The sequence below is a fragment of the Bombus huntii genome, chromosome 5 (genome assembly GCF_024542735.1).
Source record: "Bombus huntii isolate Logan2020A chromosome 5, iyBomHunt1.1, whole genome shotgun sequence".
Lineage (NCBI taxonomy): Eukaryota > Metazoa > Arthropoda > Insecta > Hymenoptera > Apidae > Bombus > Bombus huntii.
This window is the reverse complement of record NC_066242.1, coordinates 12,262,854-12,283,961: the sequence shown is the minus strand read 5'-3', so window position 1 is coordinate 12,283,961 and position 21,108 is coordinate 12,262,854. Positions and strand designations below refer to the sequence as shown.

The 21,108-nt window shown below is 32.9% G+C and overlaps 1 protein-coding gene across 3 annotated transcripts; it reads left to right on the top strand.

Annotated features, from left to right (window-relative positions):
- Positions 1–388: 388 nt before the first annotated feature.
- LOC126865880 (fatty acid CoA ligase Acsl3) lies at positions 389–20,585 on the top strand. 3 transcript variants are annotated; one of them, XM_050618805.1, is made up of 9 exons: positions 389–788; positions 10,119–10,232; positions 14,894–15,248; positions 15,934–16,302; positions 16,792–17,187; positions 17,264–17,576; positions 17,659–17,922; positions 18,012–18,287; positions 18,375–20,585. In XM_050618805.1, the coding sequence occupies exons 2-9, from the start codon at positions 10,213–10,215 to the stop codon at positions 18,527–18,529; spliced, it is 2,148 nt and encodes a 715-aa protein (XP_050474762.1). In that variant the 5' UTR covers positions 389–788; positions 10,119–10,212; the 3' UTR covers positions 18,530–20,585. The 3 variants fall into 3 exon arrangements, with proteins under 3 accessions (XP_050474762.1, XP_050474763.1, XP_050474764.1); XM_050618806.1 differs by lacking the exon at positions 389–788 and adding an exon at positions 1,278–1,435; XM_050618807.1 differs by lacking the exons at positions 389–788; positions 10,119–10,232; positions 14,894–15,248 and adding an exon at positions 15,417–15,542.
- Positions 20,586–21,108: the final 523 nt, after the last annotated feature.

The window sequence follows — 21,108 nt, the reverse complement described above, 5'->3', positions numbered from 1 at the left end:
CACATGCGCATAAATTAATTTATGCGATGTGAATCCGTATTATATATGGATAATTATATAAATCTTAACGATTATTATGTTCGTTGTGTCATGTTAACAAAATTTACGAGACTAAACGGGCAAAATCTCCGAGTATAAACTGTTCGCTATGTTAAAAAATTGGCGGGAGATTTCAAATGAACAATGTATTCAAACTACAGCAATGTTTTTTAGAAAGTTCTATTAGAAATAAAGCGAATTCTTCTTTTCATTCGTAATTTCTAATATTCTTCAAAATTATCTAGAACTTGGTGTGTGTAAAGTAATTTGTTCTATACTTTTTTCATCGACCTTTTTGGTTTCGAGCTTACGAATATCAAGATGGCCGCTATTGGATCGAGCATGTATAGAGTGGTCGGTGTTCTGCGCTGGCGTTAGTACGTGCGAGAGAGAGTAGGGAACGTTCAGTTTTGCCGAAAATACGCAGTATTCGTGAAACCTCAACGTATGATAGGTTAAAAATTTGACATGTGTACAACAAGGAGTAGTGTGTCATACATACAGAAGAAATGTTAAGATTCGAGTATTATTCGCGCGAATACTGAGCTAAACGCTCGTGTGCGCGTTATACATTATCACAAGTATAGGATCAACGGTGAATAGTACCAAGTTCATAGTATAGAAGCACGTGGTGTTAAGGCGTTCTTGGTTTATCTTATCAAGTATTCAACGAGTTATTGGAGATAATTTTTTACACCGAGTGAAGATTCGAAGGAGTTCGATCTCCACGATCGATTATCGTGACGAATGTAAGAATAACAAAATACATAATTTGAAGTGTGCTTGAAATATAAGTACCCAGAGCATTTTTAGGTTTGCATCAAAATTCTCCGCGATAAAAACCGATTTCCTTCTCGACGTAACATAAAAGCGTCTGTTGGTACGTAGATTGTAGACTGCAAGCGATCTGTCGAACAGCTGTCTTGTCGTCACATGTCGGTTTCGTTTACCCCCTGGCAGTGTTAGTCGATATCAAGATACAAAATTATATTTCACTCTCATGAAAGACAACGATCAAAGATCAAAGATCACCAGAAAATTCTATCTCACGTAACTTCTCAGTCCTCACGTTAATCGTGATTCGAATTCAGTTCGTCGTCGACCGCTACACGGAGTAGTACGTCATATCGTAGATCGACTGTCCCTCGTGTCCTTTCCTTGTCCCTCTTCTTTTACCTATATATGTATATCTACTGTACGTACAGATATTACTTATACGCATACCCATACACCCACACCATTCTCAACCCTTGGATCGCGTATGGCGTATAGTGATAATTTCCTCTTTTGATCGCAGTGGGAAAACAGACTGTTAGTCGACAAGAATCGTCGAACTCGTTGAGAAGAAGTCACGAGATCGGAAAGTTAAGATATTCGTAGTGTAGTGTATAGAAAGGTAAGCAATGAACTTGCTTCATATCTCGTAGACGAATATTATTACTAATATTCAAGTCAATCAAAATTTTGAAATTAAATTCACGTGATATAATTTTCTGCTTTATGTTGAAAATGTTCTCCCGTTTATATGAAAAAACATGTGAATCAATCGTAAAATAGACTTGATATAAATCGACATGATATACAATTAACACGCGATGGTTTAGTTGAAATGACTTTGAATTACTCTCGATTCAAACTTCCGGAATGGTACTGCTTGCTGTAACTAAAGATTGGTCGGTAACATTTTTCTTTCGTTTATCCTATCGTGTGAATATTGTCATGGTTGCGGCATTCCACAAAGAAGTAATCGATCTTTCAGTTAGATATCGAATTCACGGTCAAATTGTTCGCGGCTACTGATCAAGAACTATCGGTGAATGAACAGGTACTAGAAGTCACATGCGCACACGCATCTTGTATTATGTACAAATATTTGAAATACATATAAAATTGCATTTTGAATGTGTCTTATTGACGTTCAATTAATGTATACTATTATACGCTGCGTGTACTACCGTGACTAAGAATAGGGAAAAAAGCTACCACCAATTAAATGACGTTTACGTCGTTTATTATTCTTTCGTAACTTTTTTAAACGTAAGTAAAATTTTCAGGTTCAGTTGCATTTTTCTAGTGTTAAAAGATTTCTTCATTTTTCGTTTCAATTTCATACATACAATTTTTTATTGTCTTTTCCTTTCTTGGAATGGAGGAATATGTAATAAATGTTTAAGAGTTTATTGTGTCTATAGCAAAATGAAAGTATTCTTATCCTTTTGCGATTTGATCGAATGATTATTGTTCGAACGATGGGTACACAATTTTTAATTTATATAGCTGATGTTGAATGAGATTTTAACTAGAATATTATTATCGCTCTGATTTGTTTCCTTCTTTTGTTCTGAGAAAAATTACTACCTATTGCTATCTTCGCGTCGCACATGGCGGCACCCAGTATCACCTGATACTTTGTCAAGTAAGAGCTGCACAACGTTATATACTAATGTAGACAAAAGCAAGTGATACAGTGACGCAGCAGGTTGTTTTCTCACTGATTACTGCAATAAATTAATTATAGGAACGTGCGGTATGAAATGTTAGCGCATACGTCCATTAGGTTGATGCATTTTATCGATGATCGTGCTGTTCTATGTATAGGTTTCCTTCTATAACTTGATGTATCTGTCGATGTATAATTATTCTGCTCAATTTATTCTCAGTGTTGATCTTTAATTAATGACTATTTGGTGACTTGCTGTTACACTATATATATATATATATATAATATACACATGATTTATCTTTTTTCTTTTTTATATGTGGGGAAATCCTCATGGATACCCCGCCGTTCTTCTCGCAAGCAGCTAGATAGTGTCGGACTTACCTACTTGACCCTTGATAGAAATGCTCCGGGACCTTTTTCGAATTGCTGCCGGAGCACTATCGCGTCCTCTCCCATTTTGAGGGACCCATTCCTCTGGTCTAGTTTGGGCAGTGACAGGGACCACCCCTCTCAACGCTATCCCCTGGGCCGTCGTGTAAGTCCGAGGAGGACCCAGAACCTCCTCGCCGTGACGACCTTTATGACCACCTAAGGCGGCGCAAGGCCATCCTTCGGGACCCTACAAGAATGAGAAGTTCTTACTCTCTCCCGCTCTACCCGCATACATGATTTATCTATCGTTCCAAAAGTATCGATCGCCGCACCTTATGTATGCATTATTCAATAACTGTTTCCTCATAATTTGTAACGCTAATATGTATTAATTATGATATACATCAGGCTATTATACGTTTCGTCCACGTCCAATTACAGGTACTTGTAATTAAACTTATCAACCGTGTATTGCCATTGCATCAATTATTATACATCATGTGTTACATACATAACTACGTTTTTTCATTCCTTTTTTTTTTCTTTATATAACTGCGTGACTTTAAAGTAATGCTTACCTATCATCAAATACTTTCAATAGCGTGCCATAATAAATATAACATGTGAATGTGTGATAGATATGGGGTAACCCCGTATTCACCTTGGCATAACTTAAGCATAACATGAGTAATGCAGGGTTCGACGTGACGTTCAATGTCGTGAGACTCTTTATCTCGGGGCTTCGCATTATGGTTCATTTGTTCTAACGCTTCTTCCACGCATACTACATATCGCGAGTGTATCGATAAATTTGATTCTCGTAAATCGTAGGACAATCTTTTTTTAGTTTCTGTTAAATCTAGCTTTTTAAATAGATGGGATTTTGTGTAGTTACAATATTTATCGTATTACATTTTGCATCTTTTTTCTTTCTTAATTGATGACTAGATTCAATTAATATAAAATTCGACGTCGAAAACTTCTGTTATCTTTCCTACAATATATCAGATTTGATAGTTTTGTAACTGATTTATGTTGCACCAGACATCAGTTCATTCCTATTGTACCCTTTATGATATGAAGCTTGATAATTCTTATCATTTCTTCTTCGCTGTCTGATAAGTTCGAACCTTTATTTATTCAAATATCTAGTTGACGAAATTTATACGTGCTTCGTTGGAAAGGGGTTTTATTATCACGAGAGAAACTGGCTTTACCCGCAGCCCGTAATATTCGACGTACGTATATACAATTTGTTGTAGATATCTTCGAAGATAGCGGTATCAGAAAACTGAAAGTTCGCGTAAGATGGAAATGAACATGATAAAGTGGCTTATTCTGTAGTCATTTTGTCCACTTTTTATATGTACAGAAGGTATCTAAAGAAGAATTACCAGTTCATGAATAACAAATATCATTAATCCACAAATAAAAACGATAGATTATTAACATTATATTAATTAAAATAGCTTTCGCAGTTTTTATCAGTTTATGTTTTGTTGAAGGTTTTATAAACTTGGAAAAAAGTTTTCCGCCGAGAATAAAATTACACTTATCTTAATTCGTTGTATGGAATTAATTGAATTATCTCTTATATATTAACGACATACATATAATATGCGACTTCTCTGTTTATCTACGTTTATTTGAAAATGTTGAAGTGGGTCTCGCTTCAAGGAAAACTCCACATCTTTTCTAAAGTTTAGTTTTCTTAGTTCCCAAAGCCATTGACTATTGTTTAGCATTAAATCATTTTGAAGGGCTTCTCAGCCTCATAGTTTTCTAGGAACATGTCTTGCACGGATGATGTAGCGGGGTACAGACAGGTGTATTTGTAGAAATAACCATAGACCCATGGCTTCGAAGCTCTTTCGTAAAGCAACGTTGCCAGCGTGCGGATGTGGATTAGCATACACATTGTACTTATACTTCAACTTGCTTAAATATATTTTCTATTATACATTCATCCACGTATTTCCTCTCTCTCTCTCTCTCTCTCTCTATTACGAGATAAAACCTTAACAAAAAACAAGCTGCACAGTCATAAGTAGCTTGTGTCTATGATAATTTCAGGTTATTATGCATAATTGAGCGACGATTGTAGTTTTCCATTTTCTTCTGTATTTCCATTCATGGATTTTGTTACGCGGCGTGTAGTTCGCATCGAAATTGAAAATAGTGAAAAAGTAGGGAAAGAAAACGAGGAATTTTTTAATATTGAGCAGTCAAATGTAAAGTTCCATTTCTAAATAACTTCGTAACTCTCGGAGATAAGGAAATCTTGAACCTGTTCAAACCAGTAATGTAAATACAAATGTTTCGACTATAGAAATGTTGTTTACTAGATATTCGAGAGATTTACGAGATATTAAGCGATTTGGAAAAAAGAAAAAAAGTGGTATATTAATTAATATTTTATCAAGATCATTCTGAGCAATTAAACTTACAATAACACTCAATTTTGGAATAGGCGGTCAATAAGGTTTTATTATTCAATGAAATTAATTTTCTGTTTCGATGTAAGAAGACTAAAATGTCTGTACAATTTCTAACAATAAACGCGTCCCTTTAAGGTGATAATATTTTTTACATATAATATATGATTAAAAAAAAATATTTTCCAGCGTGTTGAGTTCAATAACCGTGAGAACGCGGATCTTCAATTCCTCAATATACAGAGTGGTTGATAACTGGTGGTACAAGCGGAAAGGGGGTGATTCTACGCGAAAAAAGAAGTCGAAAATATAGAATAAAATTTTTTTTTAAATTTTTCCATCGAGACAACGATCTACAGTGAGATTATAACGAGACGTGATAAAGTGCACGCGTACCGAGCAAAAATTAAAGTCGATTTTCTTGAAAACAAAGTCTCAAACGAAAAATTTTTATTCTATATTTTCGACTTCTACCACCAGTTGGTACCACCAGTTACCAACCACTTGTCACGTACATGTGCCCACGTTTATCTTAAATACACATTCAAAAGTCGCGATCTCTGGTTGTATCTTTGTAATACGATACATAGTTCAGTGGTCAGGCCTTGGCATAAACGATTCAGAAGCCTGTCAATATCCAGTGGAATAAAGGATCGAAACATACTGCTATAACGATGCCAAGTGGAAACAAAAAATGTATACAAAGTTCTACTAATATCCTTGTCATTACATCCCATTGTGTTCGAATCGGCTCGTTCGTGTTTTTTCCTCTGCGATTGTTATGAAACTATATACATGAAACTGATCCGTATACAATCAGAAATAATTTATCGAATCGTTTGGTATTTCCTTTCAGAATGACCTTATATTAGATTGTCCCAAAAGCTCGTTTCGTTTCATAAGGAAATAATAGATGAAAAACATTTTTTGTCTTATATTATTTTCTTAAATTATGTATGTTCCATTTTGTTCTATTACTACAAAATGAACGTCACACACAATTCAATGTAATAATATAAAACCTATTACCTTCTTAAATGTTATTGACGACGGTATCACGTATTGAACTATAGTATTGCGTTTAGTTCCTAAGTCCAAGTCATTAATAAAATAATTTCGGTTGAAAGTATGTTGAAACATCACGTGAAATGTGACAGTTCCCGTGTTTCGTTAATAAATTAACTGAACATGGCGCTCTATAGAAATCCGTTTCTTGCTCGTTTACATAATTTGACCTAATATTAGAGGATGCCAGCCATTAGAGCTTCGAACGATCGAGCCGATTTGTGCCTCGTAAGCGATCAAGGGACATATACGAACGCTTCCCAGACAGGAAGCTGACCAATAGGAACGATCCAATTTGAATCTTCACGTGCATGATTCGTGGACGCGTGATTTTATCTTTCCTGGTAAAATTGTAATTGGCAAGTTGGAACAACGCTATATCTGCTTCTAGCTCTAGTTCCATTTTACAAATCAATTTTCTGTTATGTTACGTACTTTTAACGAGGAGCAAGATTTTTCGATGCAGAGACTGTTAGAGAGAAAGTGGGAGGGAGAGGGAGAGGGAGAGAGAGAGAGAGAGAGAGAGAGAGAGAGAGAGAATTGGAGCATTAAAATTTATGTGAGAAGTTTTAATTACAGTCGAAATCCAGCTATCGTGTATGCCTTCGTTTGGCTTTAATTTCGAATCAAAACTAGTTGTACGTGCTATTAGTCTTACTAGGATATTGTTTAGCGTAAAGTTAGGATAGGTGGTTCTGTGAAACAGAGACTTCATCTGTGTGTAATTTGGAAGAATATTTACTATTGCAAGAGGAAATATTACATCACTTTGAATTTTTAGGAGGTGTTAGCAGTAACTTTCGCAACTCAATTTCGAGAGTTGAAACGATAAACATAGATTTTTCGAATAGCCCGTGTGCTGTATTAAGTTAAGATAAATGGTTTATTTAGAATATTCCTTAGTAGGTTTTCATTAATTTTTGGTTCAATTTTCTGTTATATATTACGTATTAAATCATTACTGAAGGTTGACAGCTATTACGGAACAACGTTACGTAAATGTTTCACTTGCATCTATTCTCATTAATTTTCATTATTGGATTTGTTTCCCTTTTTCAAATATCTTGGCCATGAATGGAAATTCAAAGAAATTATTATGTTATGAAGTTATGCATATCCTTTCGATTCTTTGACATGTGTAATACTGCTTTTAAATATTATAAAATATTTCTTGCATTTTCGCAAATCAATGCAAAGTTATATACACTATACAGTGATATATTTATATGCATTGTTTTTAGCTAATTTTATGTATTATTAATACGTTATACTTATCGCTTTCTAAGAAAATTCATTATAGAACGGTTTAATCCAGGCTTCAAGTTTTTAGTAGAAGATTACAGTATTATGTTGAGTCCACGATATTAAAGCCCCTTTTTTTAAGATAAACCCGTTTTCAAGGTTACATTAACGTTTCTATATAACTTAATCTTCGACGATGATAATAATAATATAGCTACCAATGTATGGAATATAATTGGCATTGAGAATATGCTTAAGAATGAAAAAATGATGCGAAATTAATTCTTCTAATTGCATAGTAATGTCTTCTTATTTTTAAATATTACAAAAAAATATGTTAATAATTTAATTGATGAAGATTGACTTGTAAATAGCAATTGTTGTAAAAGCAGGAAACAATAAGTTTGCATTTAGTAAACGATAACAAGAATATTCAAAGATTGATCGTTTGATTGTTTTAAAACAATTAAAATACGTTTATATTACACAAGGCATATGAGTAATGAATTTCTATTTTATTTTAATTGTATTTTCATTGCATTTTAATAGCATACATTATGGTATTACATAGTTTCTAATATTAGTATTAGCTATAGTATATAATGTATATAATGTAGCTATATAATATAGTATTATTGCATTTTAACAGTAATCAGTTACTAATACCCCTTGGTCAATAGCCATTACTAGAATTATCGTCGAGATCTAATTTATTACGACTTAAATCTATCGATCTATTGACATAATTGGCATTAATTGTTGTTTGAGTGACTTATCCTATTAGAAATTAGTGTTTTAAAATAATCCTCAAATTAATTGTTCAACATACACAGATGAGTTCTGATTACAACAATTTTTGCTTATATAAGTCGATAAAAAGGAATTCTTCGTTGCGAGTGAAGATAAATAGGAGAAAAATCTGAATTACTGAAATGATTGAATATCTAGCTCATACTCTACAGTATTGGTCAAGGTTGAAGTTGGGTTACTTAAATACATATACATACGTGTACATATACATATATGACGCAGCAGCTTGGTCGCTCAGTGACCCCATTGTCTATTTTCAAAAGTCTTTCTGACTTATCTGTAGTTTGTCCTTTAGCATCGTTGTTATACTGATTATCTCAACACTTTTTTCAAGTCATCCTCTTACGTATTAAAAAGCAAGTGAATTCTGTTTATCTAAGTCAATTTATTTTATGTTTATATTTTATGTTAAATATATTATGTACACTTTATGTTGTGTTAAAAAGGAATATTAAAGAATGATAATTATGTTATTGAATGAAAAGGTTAATATATTCTATCGTAGTCATAAAAAATATTCATAGATTTACATTGATTACGTAACAAAAATAGAGAGAAGAGTGGACAATCTATAATCTTTAATATCAAGTATAAACATTAAACGTTATAGGACATAGTCCCTCAGACTATATTAAATGAGCCATTGCTATTTCGATAGGAGTTACTTTAATTTCGTGAGGCTTCACAATTTGACACGTCAACGTTGATAATGTTTCAATTTTTGTGACATACATTTTCGTTATAAATCGGCGCGTGGCAGTACGTGTATAGTAAAGTGCACTTAACCAAATTACTTGCTCCACAGTTAACAGACTGTGTAAGACTTCAAGTGAATTCAATGTCATCTTAATAGTCTTTCATAGCCAATATAGGGTATCCATAATGCAAGTGCATCGAGTATTTAAAATAAACAAATTCTTTCGTTATATTCTTTAGTTTCCATTTGCCATTTATTTCTCAATGTGTAATATAATTTCATTTTCATAATTTTATACTCGAGTAATTTTATACTCGATTTTATAACTGAATATATTATTAAATTAGTATTCGCAAAAACAGATTCTTACTTGCGAGACTTCTAGAAACCAAAGAAAAGTTCAACCTACAGTCGAGAAGTATTGGAAACTATAGACACAATAGGCATTTTAAAAAAATGCAAAACAACCTCCGTTCTTTCAATAGGCATTGTTCAACATTAAGAGAAAATTGGAGAAATGGAATTGATGTAATTTTCCATTATCAATTACTATGAATAGGTGTTGTTGTTTGTGCTAGATACCGTATCTTTTTGCTTCCATGAAAGATACATCGGCTGTATAGGAGGAGGAGGATGAGTATGTACATTCTATTTATATTCAATTATTGTAATTATCTGACCTCGATGTTTCTTTAATTCAAGAGTATAAGCAGTCTACATTTCGATACAATTTAATTAAATAATAAATTACGATCGTTCGGCGTTATGCTGATAAGAATTATTATCAGCGTTCGGTTTCAAGTGCATAGTTCATCTGCCTTGTTACGGCTCCGTTGCTCTATTTATAAGCGCATATCACTCGATAAGTACAAGAAAATAGTCCTGTTGACTTAAAACAAGGAGAATCGGTATTTATGTCGAGAACGATTTTGATGATGCTCGGGTACAGTAGTAGGACATGTGCATCCTAAAATATCATTAACCACATCATTTGTGCCAACGGTTTTTATTGCAGTGTCATTAATCCGCATCAAATCAACTTCCATTAAAGTACAGGAGGTACTGATATCTATCTATTGGGTATAAAGGCGACCAGATAGTGATCCATCATGATCGTGGACGAAAAACCGTGAGTCGCAATAATTATAGAAAAGAAAAAGACAAAATCACCACGCTCTTTTTTTTTATGCTATTACGAATATTTTTAGCTACGCATGTACGTGTATTTTGCCTGCAGATTTACAATCATGCTCTTTCGAAGAACATTATGGTATAGAATTGGAATAGATCTGATGTAGTGTGATGTAAAAATCTAGTGTTAGTAAGTTAGTTCAGTGTCATAAAGTTTTGCTTCTTTCTATCTCCTATTTATGTCAATTCGATGATATTTATCAGCATGTTTGTGTCAGTATAGTGAGGGGTAAAAGTATATAATACGCTGCACATTGCTGATGTTACAAAAAACGAGAACTTTTCAGTGGATTGGTAAACAATCGAATGATAATTATAAATTGTAATGAAGCGAATAAAATGTAAGAGACACTTCAATTCTATCTGTATCAATGTGTTTTTATCTGCGTAATTTGTTTGTTATTAAATTACGGATAACGATTCCGAATTATTCCTTCTGTATTCTTATCTATAATTCAGGAATATTTGATTGTGAACTATACTATTTTACTTTACTAGCCTCTTCCTTCAATGACTAATCAGTACAGAAAAATTTTGATGATTACTTCTATCTTTCTAAGAAATTGGTCCCTATTCCAAGTTTCCAAATAGCAATTGTTAACGTTCTTTTGCTTGAGGCTGAATACAACGTGTAATTTCACAATCTCTTGTATTGCATTTATCTATTAAGTCACAATCTATATCTTAAAGAAGTTGTTACATAATTGTACATTCATCCAGTCTTTGTTATTATATGATTTATGTTTCCTTGTAATTTGTCAAGCTGATAAATCTTTATCATATAAAAAAATGATAAGTTTCTTTCTACAGTAATTTAGATTTCGTGTTACAAATTACTTACAGAACGAGGACCCTTGATTTGTCCACGTGCTGATTCATAATCAAATTGCATTTTATGATTATCAACTTACGATAACTATCGATTTTTCTATTTTTCTACGAAACATTGCAACAAGTTGTTTCTTTCTCTCCTATGCTGGCTGGAATACCATGTATAGAAAATAATGTATAGAAAAAAATGAAGTGTTATATTTTATTCAAACGTTTGCAATTATAATTGTACGTGCATTTATCAATCAACTGAAAGATTCATAGCGTCGCCGATTTTTTAGATTACAGTTAATGGTAAGTAAATTTGTTAATATCGTAAAGTATTGTTAATGTCGTAAAGTAAATAAGAAGTTTGCAAATGAGTACATATCATTAATGGAAACAGGTATGTATTTTTCATTGCATAACTACATCTCATACATAATTCGTATTTGAATAATAGTCTTATTTGTTACATGTTATTGTTCCTTCGCGCCATCTCTATTCCCGGCTCTCTTCTATTATTTCTTAATTTCTTCATTTCGAAGTAATAAAATATATTCTTTGTATAGACACGCAGAAAGAATGATACATACTAATTTTTAACAATCAAATCTGCTATTTTTTAATTGTTTATTCACAGCCGCATGAACCTCTATGATATATGTATATATATTAATTGTTGGAATCTATATTTAAATTTCATTTACAATAGATTATTAGCACGTAGAAATCAATTATCGGACATTATTACAATTAATTCATTTTAACGAGGAAACATGAACGATTGCAAATGCGTGCGGTTTATCTCAGCAAGCGAACCATGTAATTATTCTCGTTTAGTCATTCCATTATTTGTATTGAATTCGGAGACTATGCGTAACCGGCCTTGATCTTTAACGTGTTTTCGTGTATCGTGTTCCCACTGTATCTTTGCAGCTAAATAGTAGTAGGTTGCATGAAAAGTGAATTGCCCTTCGTTTGGAATCTCAAATAATGAAAAGACAATGCGAGTAGTTGGTAGCCGCATCTGGCACGAGCTAACGACGTTCAAAGTCCGTGAAGATATTCGAATCACATGCACGTTGGACGTGTAGAAGTACGTTGTCGCCAGACTGTAGTCACGCCATGTCTTTAATTGTATTTGTGTCTATTGGTAGACATAGGGTGTCGCGTGGCGCATTCTATCGTTTTGAGGCGGTACGAAACGTTATGAGCAACGATTGAATGATTTTAGGTGCTTTAATTTTTTTGTAGTACTATGATATGAATGTGTATGCTGTTGCAATTTCAAGCTACAACTTCTTCCCTTTTCCTTCTTCGTCTTTTCAACGAAGAACGCACAATGTTTCTTCTTTTTTCATTTGAATAATCGTTTAAACGAAATACTCTAAGTGGTGAAACACGTATAATAATGCAGTCATAAGATAAAAATGGCGAAAATGCAGTTATCAACATCGTCACAGTGTTTTGTCTTCCTGATATACGGAGATAAAAGGGAAGTACGTAATAAGAAAAAATGGAAATTTCTTGAAAGTTCAACAGGTTGAAATTCAGATTTATTTACCACATGTGTACACGTGTATTTACATACACAAGAAATGGACACCTTTAGTACAATTGATTATGTTCACTTTGACTGTAATCTTGCTAATACGTAAGTTGACAAGTTTGTATCAATTTACGCATCTGTTCTCAAGTTGTTAAATCTAGATTTGCATTTTAAGCTTCTATTTCACGTGTATATAAATACACATTCACACGTGTGGTAAACGAATTCGAATTTCAATTCAATATATAATATATATAATATATAATTTCAATTCAGTAGGCATGTATTCCTTGTCTAGAACGTGTAACTTGTATTTACATAGCCGTGTGCATTGTACATATATATTAAGAAAATGGATTATTTTTTTATCTTTAATAGCTTGACACGTGTTTCATATCATGCCACGTATATACGTGTACTTCACTACACCCTCAATACCGTGACCACAACTTTTTATGCACGTATGTATATTCAAGCAATTCCAGGTATCTCAGGAACGTCGCTACCAAATCTATATTTGTAGCAGCCGGTAATGTAACACTTTTAGAGCAAAATAAACTGTACAAAGCTTCAAGAAATATTTGTATTTTACGATTCTTGTCTTTCTACATTTTTGCTGTATACCTTTCTTTTTTGTAACATTTCTTTCTTATAACATTTGTGATTTTATATGAATAACTACTGTCTCCTTTACCAAATTCTTTTTTTGTTTTTATACTCCTTTTCGTTTATTCCCTTTCTGCTATTCATTCAGTGATTGAAAACAAACCCATCAAAGCACACCTTTATTACACGGCGCCGTTAAGTTTTTCTTTTAATTTTCAACATCACGCGATCGCGCAACTACGCGTACTATTTTTATACGATGCATGTTTTGGGACCGGCAGACTCTGTTTTTATCTATGTTTTAAGGTCGTTTGATCGTTTGCAAGGTTATCAAAGAATTAATATATACGCTTAACAAAAAAAAAGGAGGGATTAAAAAAAAGATAAAAACAGACAGTTCTCCGCGTTCTTTGATTATTGTTAAAAACAAGTTAAGAGGGAAGAATGAAGTAGCTCGATCTATTCACATTGGGGAGATTCATCGGGGTGTTTGTTAGATCGGCGATCGTATCGGAGCCATGAATCTTCGACTGGTAAAGTAAACATTGGTTAGATAATTAGTCTAAAGTTCGAGAGTTAGAAACGGCGCGTTATTTCGTTTTCAATTTATCATTTTATCAGCTGACGGTTAAATAATTAATCGGATATCTGAATAATCCCTAATTTTGTTTGTTATGCTTTGGTTCAAAGCTACTTCTTCTTGTTTTTCTTTTTAAATGTAATGCGTATGAATGATTTAGCCTTGAAAAAAACGTTAAGCTTGATGTATGAATGCGAAGAATGAGTTTTTGCTAAAATTATGAGCTTGATACCGAACTGTTTCAGATTAGATATATATATGTACATTTTTATGACTCGTCGTACTGTACCTCTTTTTTTAAATAATGTGTAGAATATTAGGCATGTTAATATTTTTCTGGGAAGCCTTTACGATATTTTATTTGTAATGCAATTACTTCTGCGTAGTGTATTACATAGAATTGCTATAGTAATATATTACTACTTTCATTGGTATATGACTGATGCTGATATCGAATAATGACGTGTTATACATATCCAGATATTAATGGTATGCTCTTTAGTACTAATATTGACACTGACTCCATTCCCTGCAATGCAGATAATGCAGTGTTCTGTAGCCTTGATAATGACATTTCTCTATACAGGAAATTTCATTAATTAAAATTGGTACGATAATCTTTAAATGTCTTTAGACGTACTTATACTGATATTTTGAATTCAAAATTATTTCTAAATTATCATAAACTCTTTTACGTCCCTAATGAAAATCCCTGTACATAGCGATAGTTGCATTAATATCATATAATATCAAACCTGCACTTTGCAAATCGTTCTTTATTCCATGCATCTTATCATACTAACATCCGAAATCATTATTACACAAACAATAATAGATCGTTATTATTTCAGATTTAAAATAACAGGAACAATTTGACATTAGTCGCGAAACAAAAATTTCTTTAGATTATCGGTCTACATTGATAACGAAGCTTTTTTTTAAAAGAACGCTGCTTATACAATAAGCTTTTAATTAGTAAACGATTTCGTAAGGCACTAACATACAAGAAGAACGAGATGCATATTTCGTAACATTGCGTTTTCCTGTGTAGGGAGATGGAAAGCTTTTGGGTTATCAGCGCAGTCAACGCGATCAAGGCGATTTCGTACCTGTACGATCTGCTGACGTTCCCGGTATACCTCGTGCTCCAACGACCTTGGGAGAAAAGGAAGGCTTCACGAAGGATCAAGGCTCGGCCCATTACAAAGGATGAACAAAGTATTACGTATAGGAGTGTTGATCCGCCGAGGGAGATGCACATTGCCCTTGAACGTGAAAACATCGATACGCTCGAGAAGGTGATGGGATGGATCACTAAAAAGCACGGCGAAAAAAAATGCGTTGGTACGAGAGAGATACTTGCGGAGGAGGACGAGGTTCAATCCAATGGTAGAATATTCAAAAAGGTAGAGTAAGAAGCGATTGTTTTGTTGTAATTAAAATCATAATACATATGATTTGATTAAAAGAACAGAATCGAAGAAGAAAAGAATACTTAGAGGTTCCTTAGTCGATATACAGTGTGTCATAGTGTGCGTAGTACTACGAATGTACACAAGTAGTAGGGTCAAAATAACAGTTGACATCATCAGTAGTATGCTTTTGACATCTTTGTTTACATTCGAAGTGCTAGGCGTATCTTTCAACATGTTTCGTAACATAAAATACTAAGATGAACAAAGTCAAATATCTCAGAAACGGTAAGTTTCAGGATAAATATGTGTTAGTACTTTTATACTCAGAATTAGCTATTCTGTCGCAATCAACCATAAAAAATAGGACGTTCTGTTTAAAAAAAACAAAGTTAATCTCTATATCTCCTCTATGCATCCACCTGTCGAGAAACCATTGTTACCGTGTTATGTAATACTTTGAATTCTACAGCTTTCGTTAATAATATTTTCGCGTATTATTTAAAGCAACGACGGTATCTCAGGTGGGCAGAGTTTGTGATACAGGCTATATATTACGTGCATATGAATGAATAATATGGATGAATTCAACTTAATACAATTACAATTACACTAATTACAATTCAACTTAATTACAATTTACATGAGAAAAAACTGATTACTAATTATTCTGTTACAGTATAAAATGGGAGAGTACAAATGGAAAAACTATAATGATATGGACAGGCTGACAACATCCTTTGGTCGAGGCTTAAAAGAATATAATCTTACGATGCATAAGAACATCGTGATCTTTGCCGAGACTAGGGAGGAATGGATGATAGCCGCCTATGGTTGTTTTAAACAGAACATGACTGTAGTTACTATTTATGCGACGTTAGGCGAGGAAGCTATTGCTCATGGAATCAACGAAACGGAAGTCAATACCGTGATTACTAGCCATAACCTGTTACCAAAATTCAAACGGCTCCTTAATGTATTACCTAATGTTAAAACAATTATTTATATGGAAGATCAACTGGTACCTACTGATACAAAGGGTTACAAGGTGAGTACCTTGATCCAGACTACCGGCCATAAATATTAGGACACTTACTGGTTATATTTATTGAAGAACTATACCAAATTTTACCTTGTATATTATTTTACATTATAAGTAAATTATGGATATTCATGTAAATTCATATTTTTGTGAATATAATTAATTACAGAGAAATGATTGAAGAAATTAAACTGTAGCAGAGATATGTTTCATTCACTAAATATTATAAAGAGTATATTATAAAAAGTATGCTTTGGTTCTTTTATGTATCTTTGGATATTATACGTATTATGTGTCTAAATCTAAAAATAATAGATTTATAGTAAAATAATTAAAAAATAAATGTAATGAACAGTATTCAATTTATACTAAATTTCTCAGCAGGTGTTCTATGTAGTATTTATGGTACTGTAGAATTAAAATTAGAGCATTTAACTATAAAAAACATTATATAGAAATCTTCACTAATTTGTATACCATTTTGGTACATTTTAGGCTGATGTTAGGCTGTTACCTTTTTCTGATATACTCCAGACAGGTAACAGTTCTGCAGCATCATTATCATCACCAAAAAGCTCTGATACTGCAATCATAATGTATACATCTGGGTCGACCGGAGTACCTAAAGGTGTGCTCTTGTCGCATACAAATGTGATTTCTGTGATGAAGTCATTCTGTGATGTCGTTGAAATTAAATCGGATGATGTGTTTCTTGCATTCTTACCTTTGGCTCATGTATTTGAACTTCTTGCTGAGAGTGTGTGCCTTTTAAGCGGTGTGCCTATCGGCTATAGTTCGCCTCTTACTATGATCGATTCGAGTAGTAAGATTCAAAGAGGATCCAAAGGGGACGCGTCGGTTCTGCGACCAACTTGTGTAACTTCCGTGCCAGTAAGGTTCAATAATTGTATTATATCATACTGTGACGTTAGTATATAATAATTTTGGTTTTCTGTATCTTTTATAGCTTATTTTGGACCGTATCTGTAAAGGTATCAATGAAAAGGTAAAGAAATCGGGGCCTCTGAGTCGGACCATTTTCAGATTTGCCTATGAATACAAATTGAAATGGTATAAGCGTGGTTACGATACACCTGCCTGCAATAAATATGTTTTTGGAGCTGCAAGACAGGTTCTTGGTGGAAAGGTTAGACTTATACTTTGCGGTGGTGCTCCTTTGACTCCAGATACCCAAACTCAAGTCAAAATGTGTCTCTGTGCCACATTGACTCAAGGATATGGCCTTACAGAAACAACTTCTTGTGCAACAGTTATGGACAGTATGTATTTCTTTTTCTTTTCATTTCTTATTAAACGATGTTTTGTTTGATACATTAGATTATACGATTTCTCATTTTTAAGAGCATGATAGGAGTACAGGAAGAGTAGGAGGACCAACCACTATTTGTGATATTCGACTAGAAAATTGGGAGGAAGCTGGTTACAGAGTTACAGATACTCCATATCCTAGAGGAGAAATATTAATTGGTGGTGCAAATGTTTCGGCTGGGTATTACAAATTACCAGACAAAACGAAAGAAGACTTTTTTTATGAAGATGGGAAACAGTGGTTCAGAACCGGCGATATTGGAGAAATTCATGAAGATGGTTGCATAAAAATTATAGGTTATATTAAGTTTTAATCTCCATGTTATAGCCCTCTTGGAAAAAATATTTCAGCACTTTTTTTATTTGGTCAATATACATTTTTACAGATCGAAAGAAGGATCTAGTTAAATTGCAACTTGGTGAATACGTATCTTTGGGTAAAGTTGAAGCAGAACTGAAAACCTGTCCTGTTGTGGAGAATATTTGTGTTTATGGAGATTCACATAAATCTTATACAGTGGCACTAGTAGTACCTAACCAATACTATTTAGAACAGATTGCCAATGACTTAGGTATTACAGGAAAAAATTTAGAGGAACTGTGCGATAATCCTGATATTGAAAAAGCGGTGTTACAGGAGCTGGTTGAACAAGCCAAAAAATGTAGATATTTGAAAAATAATTGTTTGTCTAAGTACCAATTTTCAAACCTTTTTAATGATATTTAAATAATCTTTATTTTTAATACAGGCAATCTCCAGAGGTTTGAAATACCTGGTGCTGTGAAACTGTGTGCAGAACAGTGGTCACCTGATATGGGACTGGTAACAGCTGCATTCAAGCTTAAAAGGAAAGCAGTACAAGAACGTTATCAACACGAAATCAATAGGATGTATGCCTCGTGATGAGAAGAAATTTGCAAGAAATATAATAGTGAAGTGATGTCGATATTCAAGGTTTCCGATGTGGCAAAATTTCGATACCCTTCGTTGGAATTTTACGAAACGTGATCGAATGTTAATTAAGAACTTCAGATTTGGAAACGTATTTTCTCTGTTTTCTTTACTGAAAAAGGTGTTGACTTTTTAATACTACGAAAGTCAACTTACAACACATCGTCAAACGTATATAAAAAAGAACTAATATATAAAGAATTTTTGTCTGCTTAAGAATATTTTATTAGTCAATTTAGAGTTTCGTTCGAGACGAGAAATGACTTTGATCTTCAATGGTGTAAGTATATAAAGAGCGTCTTGTAACATAATCGTTGTCTTACGTGATGCAAGGTATGAGTGAGAATAAACAAATGGTGGAGGTGATTATTCCGCGGAGGAAATTATTTTTCTTCCTTCTTCATTTAGTTCCATCTTAATAATATACTCATTCCTTGTAACAATTCTTGAACTTCGTGAAAGATCAATCGCTGATCGACTAGCATATTAATGTTATAAGTTCATAACTCGTACGATGTACTTATTTGAAGTATTATTTGAAATCGTCGAGTTTAATTTGTCGCTATAAAGTTACTCTGCTAATAATTACTTTGTTTTATGCATTAAGATATGTATATATACAAAAAAAATCAAGTGACGAGTTGTCTGCTCTTACTTATTCTTGATATTAAAGCGTGATGTATGGTAGGTGTTTAAATATCTCTAATTTTACGCCAACATAAATTGATCTTCTGTTTAGGATTTTCACGTAGAATTATTCTTCGTCTAATACTGTACAATACTTGCAGATAATGCCATTGTTTTGAGTTATTATTACATCAAAGCATCACAAAAAACTTTCTTTTCTTTCTTCTTTATCTATCGGGATACATTATGTGTGCGCATGTGTTGATATGTATGCATGTTTATTATTGTATGCACATATGAACGAGGAAATGAGGATGTAATGTATGTGAGCTTATAAAAAAAAAAATGAAGAAAAACTGTGTTCAGAAAAGGGAAATTGTTCTAGTAATTTTTTGTAGTCTTCCTATTTGCTGTAATGTGTCAATTCTTTGAGAAGCATGAACGGTTAAAGGATTTCTTTGGTATTTCAATTTCGTAGGCGTTACATAGGATCTATCATTCAAATATCTATTTAGCTCCAAGTCATGTTAATTTGCACGAGTTCCATTCGCGATTTGCAATTAGTGGTCTTCCTATTAATATCCGACGTTATACAGGAGATTAGTCTGCAATAACATTAACAACTTATCTTTTTCAAATGCTTCTTACCAGATATGGTTGATATGCGTATATCTTAACAAATGAACGATTATGTTTCATAGAAATTTTTATCTTTTCTTTTTCATTGAAATTTTAATAAAAGAATGGCGCATTGAATAGCGATTTTGTATTATACTATAAAATATCGTGTTGATTGCGCATTCTATATATTTAGTGTCTAAGCATTAATATTCGATGCGCAAGTAAATATGAAATTGTTTAATATTTTATTTCTATTTCGCGGCTTGTATGTCGCGACTGTATAAGGAGAGAGAGAAAGTAAGACATTTGATAAACGTGATGGATTATCAATTTGATGGCTCATTCTCCTTTTCCAGTTGCATTAAGAGTTCCTGCAATATAGCTGAACATATGCGTTATGAATTGTTACGAAACTGTGCTGATTTCCATAAATTATTAAAAGTTGTACAATATTAGATAGGAAATTATCAATTGTCGTTTGGATATAATCATATCATCAATACCTATGATTACCATTACTTATTATAATTATCGTCTTGAAATTATGAAATGCAAAAATAAATGTACAGATCTATAGTACACTTACATAGATTCTTGTGTTTTTCTCTCTAATTTGTGATCAATCGTATATACAAGCGATATGTATATTTATATATTTCACAGCGTTTTCATTTTTTATATTTCATAGCACTGACAATAATCCAGCTCGTACAAATGTTGGAAAGATTGATAGAATAAAAGTATGGGAATTCTCACTGTATATTGCTCCTTTTAGGTCCATTCATTTCCTACGCCAAAATATTTGTTTTAAAGTTATTAGAAGCAAATATATCTTTTTTGTTTACTTAATATTGCATTCTAAAGAATAGTATCTATGAATATGAATCATGATCATTACCTTTAAATTAAAAAGATTATATTCATTTTTCTTATATTAATTAAAGATATTGTTTCTGGATCGTTTAATAATTATTAGCAAATAATAGAAGCGAACATCTAACATGTTTAAATATATGGCGCCATTTTTTTAATTAGCCAGCGGATGGCGCATTCATAATCCTACATGATCCTACTCTTACAGTTTCCTATCATTATCGATTCATTATATGTGGATCAGTGTGGTTGAATTTAAAAGCTTCTTGCTAACCGCGTTTTTTTATATTTCACAAAAAATTGTTTTCGAACAGAAAAACTTATTGTTCTAGCGAAAAATTGTGTTTATACGCGTTATGAACATTATGTGTGTTTCAACAAATGCAGGGAGAACAATGCAAAAGGAACAC